At 44.9% G+C, this 19,982-nt stretch overlaps 1 protein-coding gene across 1 annotated transcript in view; it reads right to left on the reverse strand.

Annotated features, from left to right (window-relative positions):
* Positions 1–17,606, reverse strand: part of SPAG5 (sperm associated antigen 5) — a 415,500-nt gene extending 397,894 nt beyond the window's left edge. The window contains exons 1-3 of the mRNA XM_069226180.1: positions 17,506–17,606; positions 17,217–17,330; positions 185–331 (exon numbers count right to left, since the gene is read on the reverse strand). Of these exons, the coding sequence (XP_069082281.1) occupies positions 185–331; positions 17,217–17,273 (204 nt within the window). The 5' untranslated portion in view covers positions 17,274–17,330; positions 17,506–17,606. The remainder of the gene's footprint in view (positions 1–184; positions 332–17,216; positions 17,331–17,505) is intronic.
* Positions 17,607–19,982: the final 2,376 nt, after the last annotated feature.

Raw genomic sequence — 19,982 nt, forward strand, 5'->3', positions numbered from 1 at the left:
GTCCAAGGACATGAGGGACAACATACAGTTTTCATTCCATTTAGAAACACAGACTGCAAGTCCACAAATATGGCAAGAAAGAGAGTTCCACGGAACACCATGATCAATAAGCTAACACAAACATTTTAAATTGGGAATATCTCGGCCATGGTTTTCAAGGGATGGACATTTTGCAAGAACTTGCCTTCGTAGGCATCTTGTTCAGTAGGGGGGTGAGCATCCTCTTGCTGGACAGAAAGCATGCTTGGTTTGGGAGCTTGGGTTCGGAGGTAGCATTGGGCTGCAACATTAGATCCCTGAGGGGTGTTCGCACCCCTGACTTCCGCAGCACCTTTAATGGGAGAGAACAGAGACCGAGGTTAAAGAAAGCAATTAAAGCTGCAGTACAATAGATGACAGAAATGGAGAATACAAGAGTAGACCAACAACCCATTCACACAAGTATCAAATTATTTAGCAGTTCACTGGTCAGGTGATAAGGTTTCGCCATATCTCAATCACCCTTCAGAAACGAAAACGAACACATGCACGGTATTTGGTATTTAGGCAGAAGCAGTTTAATCTGAAAGTTTGTGAGCATTGGCAGCCCTTGCAGGGATGCATGTGGCGCCCAAGTTAAAAGCAGTGAGCTTCACGTAGGTGTAGCTGGCGCAATGCTGAACCTTTATATGAGATGCGTAAGTACTTCAGCTGGAGCTTCTACTATTTAATCCCATGAAAGGTGGGGAATAGAAGTGGCACTATGTTATTGTACATGAACCAATGTATGCACTCATTGTTTTGGGTAATAAGACCTCCTGGTCAGTGTCTGCTGCCCTCCCCATCTCCTCTGGCTGCTGCCTCTGCCATTTGCTGGGATTAACTGAGAATCTCCTGACTCTCAGTTAGAGACCCTCCTCCCCTGCAGACTCGTCCCTGCGCCTCATCTGCTGGCCATCACAAGTAAGTATTTCTTTCTCTCCGTCGCCCCTTCACTCTTGCTTTTTCTGCCTTTTTCCTCTCTTGTTTTTCCATTCTCCCCTCTTTCCTCTGCCCCACTCTCCCCCTTGAAGCACCTTTCCTGCCCTCCAGCCTCCAAGCTGACCACTCCCCCCCACCCCTCCCCTTCTTAATGGAGGCCACAGTGCTGTGAGAGGGCAACTGCACTGACCTCCTGATCAGCGTCTGCGGCCCTCCCCGGCTCCTCTGGCTGCTGCTGCCTTTTGCTGGGACGAACTGAGAGTCTCCTGACTCTAGTTCGAGGCCCTCCTCCACTCACAGGCTTGTCCCCGCTCCTAATCTCTGGTGGTGTAGTGGCCATCCCAAGTAAGTATTTATTTCTCTCTGTTGCTCCTTCACTCTTGCTTTTTCTGCCTTTTCTCTTTTTTTCCTTTTTCCTTTCTCCCCTCTTTCCTCTGCCTCCCCGTGAAGCACCTTTCACACCCTCCCGCCTCCCAGCTGACCGCTTCCTCGCCCCCCTCTCCTTCTTAATGGCGGCTGCGCTGCTGGCATGACAAAGGCAAGACCGTCAGCCCCAGTCCGCTCCTGGACCGCGCCCAGCGCCAGGAACCCTGGCTCTCCGTTAAACCACCCCCTGGACTGCCTCCGTTACAACTTCGAATCCGTACACAAGTCCTCACACGTATCAAGACCATTCCAGAAGAACACTGCACCACCATGGAACACCTTCACTTCCTTGTCCATTCCAACCACAACTCCTCCATCCACGTCACCCTGGTGTACAGGCCACCCGGCCCGCCCAGCTTTCATAGATGACGTCGCTACCCTCCAGGCCCTGTTGTCAGTCGACTACCTCCTCCTCAGTGACGTGAATTTCCAACTAGAGGAACCAAACACCAACGCTCTACTCGGCAACCTCGCCACCATCAGCCTCAGGTAGCTGGTCTCCACACCCACTCACATCGCAGGACACACACTGGACCCCATCTTCACCTGAAGCAACCGGATCACCATCAAGACCATCTCTACCCCAGACTGGACCGACCACCGCTGCATACACTTCACAATCACAACACCCAGCAGCCGAACCCGCTTCTCCAGGACCCCCCAAAGGAAATGGAACAAAATCACCAACGAGCACCTCACCTCATTGCTCGCCAAATCCCTCCCTCCAACGACACCAACACAGCAGCAAGCAATCTCAACACACCAACACTCTAGCCCCTCTCCGGCTGACATTGGCCAAACACGTACCTAAGAAAAACAGCTGGTTCACCACTGAACTCCAAGTATCAATAGCATAACCGCAGAAGTTTAGAGAAGAAATGGAGGAACAGCCAAACCAGCGAAGACCTCGCCTCATTCAGAGCCGCAACCGCCGCCCACTGACGAAAAATCAAGAAAGCAAGGAAGGATACACTCCGGGAGGGCGTCAACTCCTCCGCACACAACTCTAAGGAACTCTTCTCAGTCATCAACGAGTTCACAGATCCCCTGGTCACAGGACCTCTGCGACAAACTCGCCTCCTTCTTCGACCACAAGATTCAGGACATCTACAACAGCTTCCTCACAGAAAATCCTGTCGCTGGAACCTGTGACTGACCCACCCCCCAGAACCGACCCAGACCATCCACAGCTGGTCCACGCTCACCACAGAGGAAACAGTCAACATCATGAACAGCACCTACTCTGGGGCCCCCTCAAACCCTTGCCCGCACAACATATACATCAGAGTCAGCGCATCCATTGCCTCCAAGCTCCGGAACACAATCAACTGCTCCATCAACATGGGCACCCTCCCCAAGGACTGAAAACATGCCAAAATATGCCCTTTCCTGAAGAAACGTTCGGCCAACCCATCAGAACTAAAGAATTTCTGGACCATCTCGCTGCTACCCAACCCGCCAAAGTACTGGAGAAATAATCAACACGCAACTTCGGAATTTCATCGAGGCCTACAACTCCTTGAACATCTCCCAGTAAGCTTTTGCAGTAACCACAGCACAGAGACAGCCCTCCTGGCAGCCACCGATTACTCCTAGACCGCGGCCACACCGCAGCACTCATACTCCTCTATCTCTCAGCAGCATTCAACACGGTCTCCCACAGCACTCTGTGCACTAGACTCCACTACACAAGAATCTGCGGAAGAGCCCTTGAATAGATCTCCAGGTGGACGCAGAGGGTCAGACTCCCGCCCTCACTGAGTAAAACACTGTTCAAAGCATACATGGCCCCTCTCGCTGCCATCGTCAGAAGCCACAGTCTGAACATCGTGTCATATGCCAATGACAAACAACTCATCATTTTCCTCACCGAAGACCTGGACACGGCCAAAAGGAACCTCCACTCAGGAATGGAAGCAGTCGCCACCAGGATGAGAGATAGCTGCCTCAAACTCATCTCCGACAAGACTGAGCTCATCATCTTCGGAAACGCCACCTCAGCTTGGGACGACTCCTGGTGGCCCACATACCTCGGCGCCCCGTCCCCTGCACTGACTGAGCACACCCACAACTTAGGGATCATCCTCGACTCCTCCCTATCCATGACCCACCAGGTAAACTCTGTCGCCTCCTCCTGCTGGCACACACTCTGCAAACTTCAGAAGATCTTCAGATGGATCCCAGCAGACTGTCGCAGGACAGTTACCCACGCCTTAGTCACTAGCAAGCTCAACTACGGCAACTCTCTCTACGCCGGCACCTCAACTAGGAACATCTACAAACGACAGCTCATCCAGAACGCTGCCGCCAGACTCATTCTAGACCTCCCTCGCCGAGAACACATCTTCCAACACCTGAGGACCCTCCACTGGCTACCGGTCGAGAAGCGAATCACCATCAAGCTTCTCACCCACACGTACAAGGCCACACACAACGAAGGACCAGCCTACCTGAACCACTGTCTCTCCTTCCACACCCCCGCCAGATCCCTCTGCTCCACCCAGATGGCCCTGGCCACCATCCCTAGCAAAACCACCCCCGAAGGATGATCCTTCACCTACACTGCAGCAAAGAGCTTGAATAACCTCCCCCTGCACCTCAGACAAAGCGTGTCAAGACGTGGCTCTTCGGATGAGGCCTCTCCCCTCCAGCGCCTTGAGACCCTCACGGGTGCGTAGCCACGCTTTACAAATACTGATTATTTGATATATTTGTCATGTTCTTTGACCTTAAAGTAGTGTTGATGTCTGTCTAATATACGCAAGTGCTCACATCTGCACCAAAAACACCATCTTTGTCCTTTCATCCACTGGTGTGTTAACCCGATTTAATACCAGAAAAAAAACACAGCGTCACAAATTAATTTTATTTTGCTCTTCACAAGTTTACCAACCTGATACATGGCATAAAACCATCAGCTACTTCTGGCTTTTCAGTCAGAAGCATGATGCGTTCTGGGGCTTGTAGTTTTGCTTTTAATAATGTCATTATGGGCTCAGAATTTCCAACATGAAAAGTGCTGCTGCTTTAAAAGCCAGAATTGGCCAAAGGGGTCTTACATGACATGGCGGTTGGTACTAACTATGTTTTTAAATTTTACAAAGTCCTCTAGTCCATTTCAAAAACTCTACTTGTTCACATACAAAACCAAAAATAAGCTTGGCTCACATATTTCTATTACAACAGGCACTGACAATGCCAATCATTTTTACATTTATGTAGCAAAGTTTTATATTCTATGCTTCACTATCACACAATATGGATGCAACATCAGTATAATTTTCCATAAACAAAAATAAGTATAAGAAAAATGCAAATGGTACGAGCGGCAACAGAACTTTCTTTCACATCCACAACAGGAAGCCGCAGTGCAAGCTTCTCTTTCTCACAAAAAAGGTACAACCTCAGCATCTACAGTGCAAATGCCCATAACTCATAGAACAAGTACGGAAAAGCAGTGGAAATGTCCTTTCTTTATAGAACAAGTGTAGCGTGGTAGCAGTAGTTCAGATATCCTTCTCTCAACGGACTGGTGCAGGTGGGGAAACTCTAATGGCAGGGTCCATTCTAAAAAGAACGGATGCATCATGGCAGTAGCAAACAAAAATAAAAACCTTCCCTCTCTCAATAAAGGAAACAATATTACAAGCTTCATTTCACTGCAGAGTAGCTCCAGCACTGCTGCAGTAGGTGTGAAAGCTTCCGTCACTGTCTGAACACATATAATTAAGGTATGCGTGACCTGTATATCACACATAACTCTTAAGAGCACATGTGAAGCCCACTGTGGCGAGTGTACAGGTGGTTGAGTGAGTCAAGAGTTAATACACAAATGCCCTAAGGTAAATAAAACCTGCACAACGCCATGCAGTTATGTCATTGATGATGTCATTGCAAATATTGGAGTGATATTATCAATGATGTCATAGAACATTCAGGGGTGTGGAATTCCTATAGCCGAAGCCCAGGACATATTGTTTGGGGTCAAGAACAAGTATTTCATGTTTATTTTGTCCTGGGGACAAGTTGGCCTAACCCACTACAGCACAAACCTTTTGGCTGCCAGTTTACAGTACCACATTATGGATCAGGGAAGGGCATTGTCTGCAGTTTAAGCAGTAGTTTTGTTCATATGTTAGTGCTGTTCAAACTTGTATTTATGGTTCATTTACACAAAGCCTTTATTATTAGTCGGTCTAAGAAAATGTAAACTCGGACTGTACTTCTGACTGAGGTTCCAGCATAAAAATGTGTACACATTTGTAAAGTTTCCCACTATGAGGCTATGTATAATGCTCCATGAATGCTCTCTTATAAGATGCAAATATTTGCAGACACTTGAAAGCAATATCGATGATTCTTTGCTTTCAAAATAAAATGTTCACAAAAAAATGCAACTAGGAAAAAAAATGTTTTGATGAACTAACTCCTGTGAAATTTTACATACCATTTCTAGTAAAATGTTATTCGTAATGGAAAATCAGTGTAAACAAGCATTACAAAGTCAATAGGTCTGATATTGGTGGTCAAACTTTTGGATTTGTGATTGTATCTTGTTTGAACATGGTTTTTGTTAAACTTTATTGTTGTAGGAGCTGTTGAGCCCTCACCATTATAACAAACATTCCCAAAAGCAAACATTTTTGGTCTCAAAAAGCACACACTGCCACAGTAATTCCTGGCATTGAACAAAACTACTTTGTGTGCTAATATGTTCTTTCTGAAAGAGCAGAATGTCACTCTCAATGAAGCCAGCCAGACAAAAGGTCTTGGTTAACACCAGACCTAATTAGGGACCCAATTCTTAAAGAAAGTCACAAAAGTGCATCTATGGTATATGTCCCTGTATCAGTGCAGATTTACGCCTTTCATGAATTGACAAGAATTTAAAAAAGTAGGCCATAAAATCACTCGAAGAAAATATTTGTGAACTGCATTTTAGTATGTGAAAATATGCATGTGTAGATTTGCTCATGCGAAACTCTTTTCACTTTCCCTTCAAACCATTTTTACCCAAATCCTGGAAGGAGGTTTACTTCTGCCCTTTATAGGAATACATTTCCAACCTTTCTCAGTGTGGGAAAAGATTAGAGAAGAACTAGTGAAAACCCCTAAAACTTGCAAGTTAGTAGATTAGCACAAATGCAAACAGGCACTCCAACCCTGGAACTTTTGCTTACCGCTACTTCCAGCTCCAGTATGTTGATCTGCAGAAAGGTGGCATGGCAAAATAAGGAGCATATTTATGAAAGAGTTTTGTCGCCCTTGTCTGGTGCAAGGGCGACATAAGAGTAACGCAACTGTTAAGTTAGATTTATCAAGACACACCAGGCCACCGTGTGTGGCCCTAACTGGCTTGATTAATCCAGAGTAACCTAACGCAGTGCAAAGCGCTGCACTGCGTTACTGTGCCCTGGGAAGGCGTTCCATGGGTGGAGGTTGGGTGTTCCCACAAAACCACCAATGGATTTTGGCACATTCGTCATAACTGGTAAACCTGGGAATGCGTCAAAATACAACACCCCCCCCAGGTGAGCTGTATCTAGAAGAAATATCTTAATTTCTTCTTGTTGCTTACTCTTTCTACATGTGCTACATTCAAAATACCTCTCACAATTGTTTTTTTTTTTTGTTTTTTTTTTTGCAGGAAGGTTCCTTCCTGCACAAAAACAAACATGGGTGGCGGTTGGGCGTTCCCACGCATCCACCAATTTATTTTGGCACATTCCCAGATTTGTCATAACTGGTAGACTTGGGAATGCGTCAAAATACAAAACCTCCCCAGGTGAGCTGTATCTAGTAGAAATATTTTTAGTTCTTCATGTCGCTTACTCTTTCTACGTGTGCCCCTACCTGCACAAAAACAATCCTGCTTATAATGCAGGTACCCTTGCACCATGAAGCAAGGGTGTCTGTGTTGGGGCTAGGCAGCACATTATGCGCCAGTGCAGGAAAAACACAGGAATGCGCTGTACAGGTGACTTGCTGTGCTGCGTGGTTTCTTAGTACATATGCCCCTAAATGAATTACTAGTATTCAAACCCTTCTATATTATGAGCCCTGGCATAATTGGCGAGGGTATTATTGGAGTTTTTCTTTATGAGATTTCTTTCATAATTTGTCACTGCACGGCATGGCACCTAAGGAACAAGTGACTTGTAAAGCAACCTGTCCCACAGACAAGTAGATATTTACTAAACTCCACACCCCTCAACATGTCATGAGTGATGTAATATGTGAGGTCATTTGAAGTGCATGGCGGGGGTGTGAGTTATCTTAGGGCATGAGTTATAGTCACTTGATATAATTATAACAACAGGTGAATTTCTGTGGTTTGATTAGTTTAAAATAACATATTTTAACAGACTGTTTCACCTAACTAGAATAGCCCTTTAACCTTTGTTTTTTTCAGTGAATATCTAAACATTTTTTTTTAATACAAATGAAGATACAATTAACATACCTAACTATATCATCACTTTAACCTTTGCTTTTTCTAGTGAAATGCCAGTTTGTTTTTAATGTAAAGTAATATTTTATTACCAGACGTAAAGCTAACCCCCACTGCACCAGCCAAAGGCCATGCACTGTAGGCAGTTGACTGCTGAGCCGGGCCTGTTGTGGCCAGGACCTGCATTCAAACCCGACGGGCAACCAGTACTCCCCCCCCACCCCCCCCAAAGGCAGGGCAGGTGTTTGGCTGCAGGGCCTGCGGTGCCCACATCACCTATCCTAATATATATATATATATATATATATATATAAAAATAAACTTGCAGGCGGCTGCCAGTAGGTAGTTATAGTTAGGACCTAGTTTCCATAGGAAAAGTGTTTTTTGTTTGCCCAATAACTTTGGCGTTGTTTGACGAAGCTTCACAAATTTTTAAACACTAGTACTACAGTCTGTGCAGCTGCTGTGTTGAAAGTTTCGGGGTGACTTGCCAGTTCGGGGGCTGAGAAAAAGGAAGGGGTTTAGTCCCAGAACTCTTTTTCCCCTTACAACTTCCCCGACTACAACCCGAACCGCTGGACGGAATAATACCAAATTTGGCAAAAAGTTAGCCTTTGGTCCAGAAAGCGCCATTTTTGTGATTTGGTGTAAATCCGTTCAGTAGTAGATATTAAAGGAAAAAGAAATGTGTATTTCTGTGCGGATGAAGCACAGATCTCATGGTGAGATCTGATTGGCTGCCGGCACTTTAACCAGGAAGTGCGGGCAGCCATTTTGAGACCAATATACATGATAGCACCATTTAAATAATCTACAGAACTAAAGCTTAAATATGGAGTCAAAATGCAAATTAAAGATTATATATATTACCTACTGGAAGTCGCCAGTCATTAGTTATAATTAGGACCTAGTTTCCACTGAAAAAGTGTTTTTTTTAGTTGGCTATATTTTTGGTGCCGTTTGACGAATCTTCACAAACTTTTCTCAAAAAGTGTGCCCAAGGGTCTTGTTGTGCATGGAAATGTTTGCGGTGATCCGTCAAGCAGGAGCTGAGAAAAAGGGTCGAGTTAAAAAAAAAAAAAAAAAAAAAAGAGTGCATTTCCCATGTTAATTCCCATAGAGATTTTCAACACCTCTACAGCCCGAACCACTGGAGAGAATTACACCATATTTGGCACAAAGGTAGATCTTTGTCCAGAAAGCAGCCTCTCTCTTATTTGGTGTAAATCCGTTCAGTAGTTTCTGAGATATTAAAGGAAAACCAAATGTGCATATCTGGGCGGAGCCTAAGCACGGATCTCATGGTGAGATCTGATTGGCTGTTAACATTTCAAACACAAAGTTATGGCAGGCATCTTGGGACCAGTATATACGATAGCACCCCATTGAAATGCATTGTAGTGAATGGCAGGTTTGGGTCACAAAAAGGAGAACATATAAAGGGTGATAAATTTTAGTTACAATATAAATCATTCGTTGATTTTACCATACTCATTTTAGGAATCATGGTGTGTTCTAAAGTGATTTTACCATGTTGGGATTTCATAAATCATGTTTAAGAGAAAACAGTTTTCTCATGATTTTCCCATAGACGTTATGGAAGGTGTTCCTTACGCTAAAATGAGAGCACATTTCCTGTAAATTCACACTATCTTTCTCAGCCATATGAGAACGAAGTCTGACATTCTCAGTAAAATATGTACTTCCAACAAGAGTAGCCTGTCAGTTTATTCCCTTGTGTTCTACTGCAGCCTCCCAGAGTGTTCTAAAGAACAACTAGAGCACTAACAGTCTTACTGTGACCTGTGTGAGACACCTGAAGCCATCTTGATTAAATCAAACTGGTAACACTTAAAACATTTAAGGCTCGATTTTGAGTTTGGCAGACGGAAAACCTACGTGGCGACCTCCCCACCGGAGTTAATAAGAGTTTCCCACTAGGTCAGCGGCTGGCCTAGCGGGAAACAGGCTACAGCATTGTCTCTGGCTAGTAATCGAGCTGGTGGCAATGCTGTAGCCTGCAGGGTGCACCGGCACCTTGCAATGTTCACTGTCTGCTAAGTGAGGGTGCTGGCCAGGGGGGCTCTTGCACTGCCCAGGACAAATGCATGCGCCCCCCTTGGAACACCCTACAACCGTTCTGTGCCTGCTTTTTCATGGCGGTGGTACTGCCATAAAACCACTAGCGGAGAAGTGGGTCGTAATCCCCAGGGCATCGCTGATTGCCACGCTGCACTTGCGGATTATGACCACCACCTCCAGATCCTGGTGGAGCTGGCGGTTCCCCGACGGCCCGACCGCCAGGATTAAAATGTGGCACTTGGACCACCACTGTGGCAGCGGTCCGACCACCAGACTCCTAATGACCTCCTTAATGTAGAAAGGAACGAAATGAGCAGATTATTTGGTCACAGAAATTATGTTTAGTGCTGTAGAAAGGAAAATTAGGACACGTTTTCAGTGAGTTCTCAAATATCTTCCTCTTCTATTTTATTAAAACATTCTGACATGCAGAATTAAACATGCACTTTCAACACTAGCAGCAGACTGCCAAGTTAACTCCATTGTGATCAGCAGCTTTACTACATGCTTTATTACATTACTAATGAGCAACTAGACTAACATTCTGAATTTATGCCAAAACTGTGGCATATCTGAACGTCATCTTGATGGAATTTAAATGGAAAACTGAAAGGATTTTCAACTGAGGATACTGCTGTAAGTGAGGATTTTAGGGAGCTTCATAACAAATAACTCTCCCAAAATGGCCACCAGAGGGAAAAAAGAGCCCACATGTAGCACATATATCAACCAAATGCAGCTTAAGTATAGCCCAATAACAGAAGTATGCCAACACGAAATTGTTGTTTTTTTGTGTTATTTTGCAGTTTTACATAGCGCAGACATGACCTGAAGGTATTGGAGTGCTTTACAGGAGCATCAGTTACATGGCAAAAGGACACATTCATTTTGGTTTGGAGATATTAATTGATTTGTCCATAAACACAGGACATCAAGCTGATGCCAAAACTTGAACCTGGTTCCCCAATTGCAAAGTCTGCAGCTTCGGCTGTAACGCCACATCCTTCCTCCTAAGTGTAACAAATAATCAAGGGATCAACTGGATATAAAATCATAAAGATAGCAAATAATGTAAATGTGCTTTGTCGCTATTTGAGAACTCAGAAAATATGCCCTTATTTTAGTTTTTTATAGCTATAGATTAAATAAATGGGAGGGTCTTATAGGAATAAGACCCTCTCATGTTTATAATTTCTAAAATAAATGCTTTAGCTATTACAGTTTGGATTACATCAAGATGACGTCAGGCGTGCCACACTGTTGTACAAAAAAATATATATAAATAGAATGTTAGCAATCTAGTTGTTCATTAGAATACTGCTGGGAGGCAGAGGTCAGGAGCATGGACTCAGGTTAATTGAGGGCAGGGACGAGGATGCAGAGGCAACAAGTTGAGCACGCTTGGAAGGGGCAAGGGGAAGTGGCAGCAAAACAGACCATGGAGGGCAGCGTAAAAGGGGGGCATGGGCAACAAACCAACCATGTAGGAGAGGCAACAGAGTCTGTGGCGATATAACAGACCACTAAGGGCAGAAGGAAGAGGCAGTGGCAGTACAACCATACATGCCAATATACCAGATTCGGGCAGGAAACTGCCAATGTTTTTAAGCCCAAAAGGGTTTTATTTTATCCGTCGCCTGCCTAAAATCTCCTCCTTTTCAATGTAAGTCAAAGGGGAAAATCAATTCCCCAGGTTTTACTTTTATCAAAATCTCCATGTTGGCAAGTATGGTACACTGGATCACATAGGGCAGAAGGAATGGGGTAGGGACATGGACTCAGGTAACAGGGGGCAGGTGGGAGATGGGCAGAGGCACCAAACTGACCTTACAGGACAGGCATCAGGTATTGCAGCAGCACAATACACCACACAGGGCAAGCTGGACGGCAGTGCAGCACAACGGACCATGAAAGCAATAGGGAGGGACAGGGTCATGCACATGGACAACAGAGAGCACAAGGAAAAGAGGCAAGAGCAGCATGATGACCATATCGGACAGGCAGAAGGGGCCGTTTCAGCATAACAAACCATGAAAAGTAGGAGGGGGGATAGGGGCACAACAACGGACCAGGCAAGGCAGGAGCCAGTGGATAGGGGCATACACAAGAAAAACTGAAGTCAGGGGGCTGGGGGGCTGGTGGCCAGCAAGCTGGCCAAGGACAACAAGCGCAATGGGAACTGGAAGCACAACACACCATGGAGAGCAAAAGTGAAACCATAAGGGCATACACACAGACAATGGAGGAAAGGTGGGATGGGGTCAACAGCAGCAAGCTGACCACACAGGGCAGGTGGCAGGGGCTGAGGCAGCACAGAAGACCATGCATTGCAAGAGAGAGGTTTAGTGGCAGCAAAACAGCTATGGGGAGCAAGTGGTTGGGGGCAGGGGCATGCACAAAGGACTATGGAGGACAGAAGGGAGAGGTAGGAGCTTCACAACAGACCACACAAGGCAGGCAGTAGGAGCAGTTGCAGCACAATAGTGCATGGAGGGCAGAAGGGAGCGGCAGCAAAATGGACCGTGGAGGACAGGAGGGAGGGGATAGGGACAAGGAACACAGACAGGCAGGTGGAAGGGACAGACAACAGCCATCTGACCATGCTTGGCAGGTGGGAGGGGCAGTGGCAGCTTGTTGGACATGGCCCTTTTTGCAGCGTTTTCCACAAACTTTTTGCCTTCTTCCTCCTTTTTTTCCTGACTGTTTTTTGTTGGCTTTAGGACACTGAGCACTTTACCACTGCCAACAAGTGCTAAATTGCATATGCTCTCTATCTAAAATGTATTGGTGATTGGTTTATCGATGACTATCATATTTGATTTACTAGTATGCCCCTAGTATAGTGCACCATGTGTGCGCATGGCCTGTAAATCAAATGCTACTAGTGGGCCTGCAGCTCTGATTGTGCCACCCACATGAGTAGCCCTCAGGCTTGTCATTGCAGTGCCTGTGTGTGCAGTTGTATACTGCCATTTTGACCTGGCAAGTGAAACCTTCCCTTCTACTACAATGAAGGCACCTATAAGGTAGGCTGAGGGCAGCCCCACGGACAGGGTGCAGTGTATGGAAAAGTCAGGACATGTATTGGTGTGTTTTACATATCCTGATAGTGAAATATTGCTAAAATTGATTTCACTATTGCAAGGCCTGTCTCTCCCATAGGATAACATGGGGATTGCCTTGAAATATCTATCAAGTTTAATTTCCCATGAGGAGCAAATAGAGATGCTGAGTTTGGGGTCTCTGAACTCACAATTTACAAATACATCTTTTGGTGCAGCTGGTTTTTAAATTCTAAAAAAGCGGGCATTTTCCTACTTACCCATTCCATGCCTATGCCTGGGTGTGGAATACATGTCTGGGTCAGGATGACAGTTGGGCTGTTTGCAAATTCACTCTAGACAGTAACACAAAGGGAGCTGAGGTGTGCTGTGTATATCCTGATGGGTCTTCCTGAGCTAGAATGGTGGGAGGAGCTGACACTTGCACCTGAATAGGGCTGTGCCTGTCCCTAAACAAAGCAGTCTCCAACTCCCTGGAGTGTGTCTGGGGCCAGGGCAGGAAAGACTTCTCTTTGAAGTTTGCCTACTTCAAAGACAGAAATGGGTATGAGTATTGGACTTCTGACCCCACAAAGTTAGAATCCTTCTGGACTGAGGACATTCTGCGAGGAAGAAGAGCAGGATGCTATAGGAGGGACTGTCCATCTTGTTGCTTTGTTGTGGTGGCCTGCTGCTTCTGTCCTGGGAATGAAAGGACTGGACTTTGCTTTCTACATCCTGCTTCCAGAGGTTCTCCAAGAGCTTGGTCTGAGCTTGCCCCCTGTTAAAAAGTCTCAGGGACATCAAAGATGTCATACGCTAGCATCAGGACTCTCTCGCTGAGAGTCCTGACTTGCCAAGTGGCACTAAATCTAGTTCCTGGGCCCTTAGGAGTAAGTTCTGGTACAACCAAAAAGAAACCAAGCACATGCACTCCACAGCGACTTCAGAACCTGCGCTGCTGTCCATCTCCGCACCCACTGCCTGCACTGGAGCTGTGGTCCCTACTGAGTGCAACAACTTTGAACGACACCGCAGGCCCAATGCCGCTGCAGCACTTCCGAATTCACACCACAGCGTCAGTCCTGAGTGCTATATCACCGACATTCATGACACCAGACCCCACTGCACCACCTGTGGCCCCGTAGTGTGCTCTCAATACTGCAAATTTGCCGCCTCGCATTTTGACCTGCTGGTTTAATCTGCCTTGTTGTAAGGAACCAACGGCTCACCACAGACGCTGCATCCTTCCCCTGCAACCATAAGGAGCCGACACCTCACCTCCCCTGCCTAGCAGTAAGAAACCAATGCCTCACTTCCCGGGCAGCAGTAAGGAACCAATGCCACACTGGATCCAGCAACGCCTCACCTCCCCAACTTCGCCCAATGTCTTTCTTTCTTTCTTCACCGTTTTCCAAGGTACTGTACCTGAGGTCCATGCAACTCCGTGACCGGCTAGCATTCCTTCACGAGTGGCGTCGGACTGTTGGGAACGAGTCCGCCAAGATGCCGTTACAACCTCAGTTGGAGCGATTGTGTTTTTAAGCGCATTACTAAGATTTAATCTTTGAAAATTCATAAGAGACATAAAGAGACTTTAAAAAAAAAAAATCGGATTTTTTCCTATAATATTTTTCAGACCAAAAACAATCATAAAAATAATCACAAGGAGGCCTTGTTTGTTTTCTTTTTAATACATCTTCAGACGACATAAAACACAGCCATAGTATCAGCAGTTAGAGATGATCTTCTCCCAGCTGTAGAACAAAAGCTCTAGCTTGGGAAGAGCATTAAAGAATATTGTAAGGTTTTCTGGGGTTATGGTTTCAAGGACCCAGGAGCCTTACTTTTTTCAACTAATGCTGGGCTGGGGGGCTCCAGGCCTCCCTGCAGGACCCCACACATCAAACAAAATTTTGGTGGTACCCCTCCCCCTTCTAGGGACATTGCAAAAATCTAAAATACATGCAACACTCGCAGGGCTCCTTGAAGAAGCAGTGAATATTAAAGAAGAGGCTGTGGACGGTTTCACAAGGAACGCCTACTTTTTTTTTTTTTTTAAGCTAGAGGGCCACAGGGAAGCCTCAGGGTCCCCTGCTCCCTGCAAGCAGCTCCATTTCTCTGGGTCTGTGCAGAAGCTGGCAGTTTGTATTGTTTAAGGAGTGTTACAGTGTCCAGCTGGGGCACCCCAGACCATTATTCTTCTTTGGGACCACTGGGAAGCCCCACGGCCTCCACCAGCTTCCTGCTCCTACATGTGCAGGTCTAATTTTTTTTTTTTTTTTTGTTTAATGGGGTGCCCATCCAGGCGACCCACAGCTGCTGCCTTGTTGGGGTCTGCAAGGGGAGGCCCAGGACTCCTGCAACCCTGCCAGCTCCCCTGCCTGTAACCATACAGGTGCAGCAGGATCCGCATTGCTTCCACCCTGCGGGAGAAGTTTTTACTTTATTTCCTTGGAGTGGAGTAATTCACTGTATATTCCTGCCCATGACTACGGAACAGCTTTGTGCTCCTGTCGAAGAACATTTTACTTTCACTGCCTGCGCTCTGGTGTCCCAAGGGTAGGGAGGGGGTAAGGTACCAAGGCCATTGTATGGCTATGAAAAGGGGGGGGGGAATGAATACACAAAGTTTTTGAGCATTAATTGGTCAAGAACTACTTAACATATTTTTACACCATTTCACAAAAATCACTCTATCAGGACCAAGATCTAGCTTTCAGTCAAATTTGGAGAAGTTTTGGCTGTAGCTGTGTCTAAAGTTCCTATGGAAAAATAAATAAGGTAAACAAGGTTTGGGTCCCCGCCACCCCTTAACTTTTCCTCAACCCCCACTTGAGAGATCACCCCACAACTTTCCAGGCAGGAGCTGAAAAGGTTTTGGGGGGAAAGATTAATGAAGACTCGTCCAACGGCACCAAAGATATAAGCAAACCAAAAAATGCCAAAACCCAGTGGCAACCACTGTGACAGCATTCTGCTTTTTTTACAAGGGGCACATCAACACACAAAGTAGTATCCTTCAGTGCCAGGGACTACTATGGCACTATGTGATTTTTGTTAAGACCAAAAATAGTTTTTTTGCTTTTAGCCACAGTTTTGTTATATTTGGTATCAGAACAAAACACACATTGACAAAAATCAAAAACTGACAACCAACGCCAGACTTCTGGCTTTGTTAATGCTTGTTTATTTGTGTTTCCCATATTCTTGCAAAAAAGGGGTTAACAAGGATGTTTCATTATTAATATCTTTTGGAAATACTAGCATGTATCAAGTCTGTTTTTATTAATGATGCTTCAATAAAATGGTACCTAAAATTACACCAGAGTTTAGCAAGCCTTTTTTTGTAGTTGCTTATTGTGTACTTTTTATTTTTAAAGCAAAGAAACATCAATCTTGCTTTCGAGCTTCTGCAACATCGATTTTGATCTAATCAGAGAGAATTATGGGAGCATTATGGGTAGCCTCATGATGTTAAACTTTACAAACATGTGCACACATTTTTATTCTGGACCTTCTCACAGTAATGCACATCCAGAACAGCACACTGCATTTCCTTGGTGCGCTGAATTTGCATAAATGAACCACAAATAAACGTTCAAACAGCATGGACTTGGGGATACAAATCTTACCCTAACTGCAGACAGTGTTCTTTCACAGATTCATAATGTGGTACTGTGAGCAGGCAAAGTGATTGCGCAGCAAGCGGTTGTGTCTACCGGTGTTAAAGGAGAAAATAAAACATGAAAACTTGTCCTTTGCCCTAAATAGCGTGCCCTGGGAGTCAGATGATAGGAATGCCACATCTCTACCTTCCTCGCCTTTTCTCTGTTGTCATATCTCTCACCTCTCAGCAGTATTGTTTCTCTCATCTCACTCTTTTCAAATGTTTTCTTTTTTTTAACTTCGTTTGTATCTTTTTGTCCTCCCCTTGCTCAGTTTGTTCACTTCTGCCTCTCTCTCACCCTTTTGTCTACTCTTATACATAACCTTTGCCACAGTTACTCTTAACATGTTTCCCCTTCTCAATCTATTACCTACATCCTCTCTTATTTATCCTTTTCTCTTATCTGTGCTGAGAAATGTGAAGCAGTGAATAAGAAGAAGAGCTTTTTAAATGAACCAGAGTACTCATGCAGAGTAAACACTAAAGAAATATATTAATATAACCCTTTATTGTGATTGCGTTCAGGTTTCAGAAGCCGTGTTGAAGTACTCACATATGTTCTCCCACAGACAGCTTATAACCTTACCGATTGCTTGACTGCAGGCTCATTCTCATCAGGGGTATCTCTCCTCATAGCCCTCATTTTCGCTCCTCGCTCCTCACAGTGTTGGGGAAGAGACTGTCCTTCCAGCAATAAAGACTAGGACAAACATGAAACACTTTATGTAACTGCTCAAACATACTGACAATAACTAACTGGGCAGATAATATTAAGTGCAATGGGTTGCATCGGTGTGCTTGCGGAAGAAAAACTGTAGGAAGGCGCAAGTGACAAGGGCTAATTTTTGCACTCATAGCCCAGAAACATCACTTACCAATACAAGTCCTATCCCGTCACTTGGCCGCAGCTGCCATTTTCAAACATCACCCGCCACCGTTCGAAGATACAAGCGCTCGCTCATTGGCCTATGCTTAGTGACGCATGCTTACCACGTTCCCCAATATGGCGGCCATATTAGAATGGAGTCAGTAGAAGACACTAACATGGGGATCCTGCAAGAATTCCTTGTTAGTTTCACTTCGGTTGTCAAAAGGTGTAGTAAACTATTTTATATACAACAAAAATAGCATGCCCGATCTTCTATGTGCGATTTCGAAATGTAAACTCCTTTCTTTCATGAACAGGCTGTAGCAGAAAATTTCAGAGGTGTCTTTCTAGTCGAGCACGCGTCGTAGCCTTTTAAATGTTTGTGTGATTGCACACTTAATAACATATTTTAATAGCTTTTCTGCTTTTATTTGAGTGATCGTTGTAGGAATGAATGCCAACATTTCTGCGCTGTGGGATGGCGAGGATGACAAAAGGAAGACAACCCAACAATAATGTTAGTTTTAAATGAACATTTACAGTGTTTTGTAGGTTATATTTAGGTGGGATATTGCCAACCATAGCTGTTTGTTGCTATACCTCATGATCTCAATTCTATATTAGGACCGGAGGCTCAGATTATGCTGTCTCTTTCTTTACTGAGCCAAACACAGCAGCCAATCAAATCACAATAAACAAAAAACTACATTTCCCAAGATGCTCAAGTCCTAGCATCACATGCTCCAATCACTGAGGGTGACCTTAGCCCACATAAACCATAACCTTAAACGTCACATCCTCTTTCTTTGCTGCTTCGCAGCAGATAAGTAACTTTTACGTTCTCTCTACTTCAATTTCATTGTGGTATTGATTTATTGTACTTATATTTGCATTTAAATTCAAGTGAAACGATTTTGCTCGCTTTTTGTGTTTGCTTCGTGTGGTATTCGGCGCTCTGCCGATCTTGTGCCTTTTGATTTGGTGCCTTTTTTTGGTGGAAACGGGAGCGGGAGTGCTGTACGCGCTTAGCACTTAGTCTGTTTATAGTGGCAATGCGTGTTGCCGCGCGCGCACGCGCATTTTTACGAGCCGATCTCCTTTCCCCGAGTTCTTTGAGGAGATCGGCTCGTTTCTTCAAGCGTGTCTGGGCATTAGCAGTTGTTTTACTATTACAGGTTTTCAAAGTGCCTCCCTGACTCCCAGATTAATCCTTTCTGGGTTGTAAAATTATAATAAGGCTGGGCCTAGAGTGAATAACAGGCAGCTCCCTCCACTTATATTTAAGGAACTTTCTTGATTATTTTGGTGCCTGTAAGGGTTTTTTTCACTCCCCCTTGTTTCTTGACCTTGTTTTTTGGCAGATTATTACGGATTATGGTTCAATGGAGTGACCAAGATACAGGGTATTACCCTGATGATACTGATAACCAATTAGAGGTTAATCTTGTTGAGGCACTCGATTCTAGAGTGCAACAGTCAGTAAATGATGCCTTGGTGAGAGCGCTAGGCCCTTTCTCGGGGAAATTATTAGAGTACGCGCACTCTCAAGGCTGGATGACTGATAATACATCTCCTATCTCAGAAGAGAATATTCCTAAGGTATCCTCAAAGTCCAAGGCTAAAACTAAGAACCTTGTAAGGGATGATCCCTCTGAGGACTTACATGCTGGTATGTTTGAGAAGCTGCGTAAGAAGAGAAGTGCGGAGCATAATTATAGTACTCTGAATAATTCCTCCTCTTTTGGAGACTCTGATGATCAAGATTCTGATGATTTAAATACACCAGTTCCTAGTAAAAAAGCGAAAAAACAACCTCCCCCTCTTCAGTTGTTAGACTTCGACCCTTCAGATATTGTGCATCCTGGGTCTTCTAATTGGGTCCCAACTTTGGAAGTTGCTCAGTATGTTCACGCTAGTATAAGAAGAAGCTTTGACAAGGAGGTTCACTCTCGTCTCAAGGCGGAATGGCCTAGACCAGATCCGGACAATAATGTGGCGGACACTCCAGAAATTGACCCTACAATGGTAACCTTTCTGAAAAAAATTGCAAAGGATCCCAAAAAAGGTTTAGACAGGCGCCTTTGTCAGGACAAATTGCTAGACATGTCAGGTCCATTAACAAAAATTTTAGATTTAGCTGTCGTCTCCAAAGAATCAGGCATCCCTATTGACACAGATGTTCTTCTGGGCTGGGCTCAGAGAGCCGTGTGCCAGTTAGGTAACACTAACTGTGCTATTTCCACTGAATGCAGAAAGTCTATCCTTATGTGGATGGATCCTAAATTAGTAGATTTAGCCTCTTCGGACGCAGGACTAGCTGCAGAAGGTCTTCTCTTTGGCTCATCCTTTATTAAGGAATTGGCGAAATTTTGCTCCACCTTTTCCACCCTGGGCAAAGCACAGTTGTCCCTTAAAAAAGTTTTTAGGCGACGCCTTTTTCTCAGGGCTGGGCGTTATAGTGGACGAATGCCCGGCTGGGGATCT

This window comes from Pleurodeles waltl, chromosome 3_1 (assembly GCF_031143425.1).
Source record: "Pleurodeles waltl isolate 20211129_DDA chromosome 3_1, aPleWal1.hap1.20221129, whole genome shotgun sequence".
In the NCBI taxonomy this organism is placed as follows: Eukaryota; Metazoa; Chordata; class Amphibia; order Caudata; family Salamandridae; genus Pleurodeles; species Pleurodeles waltl.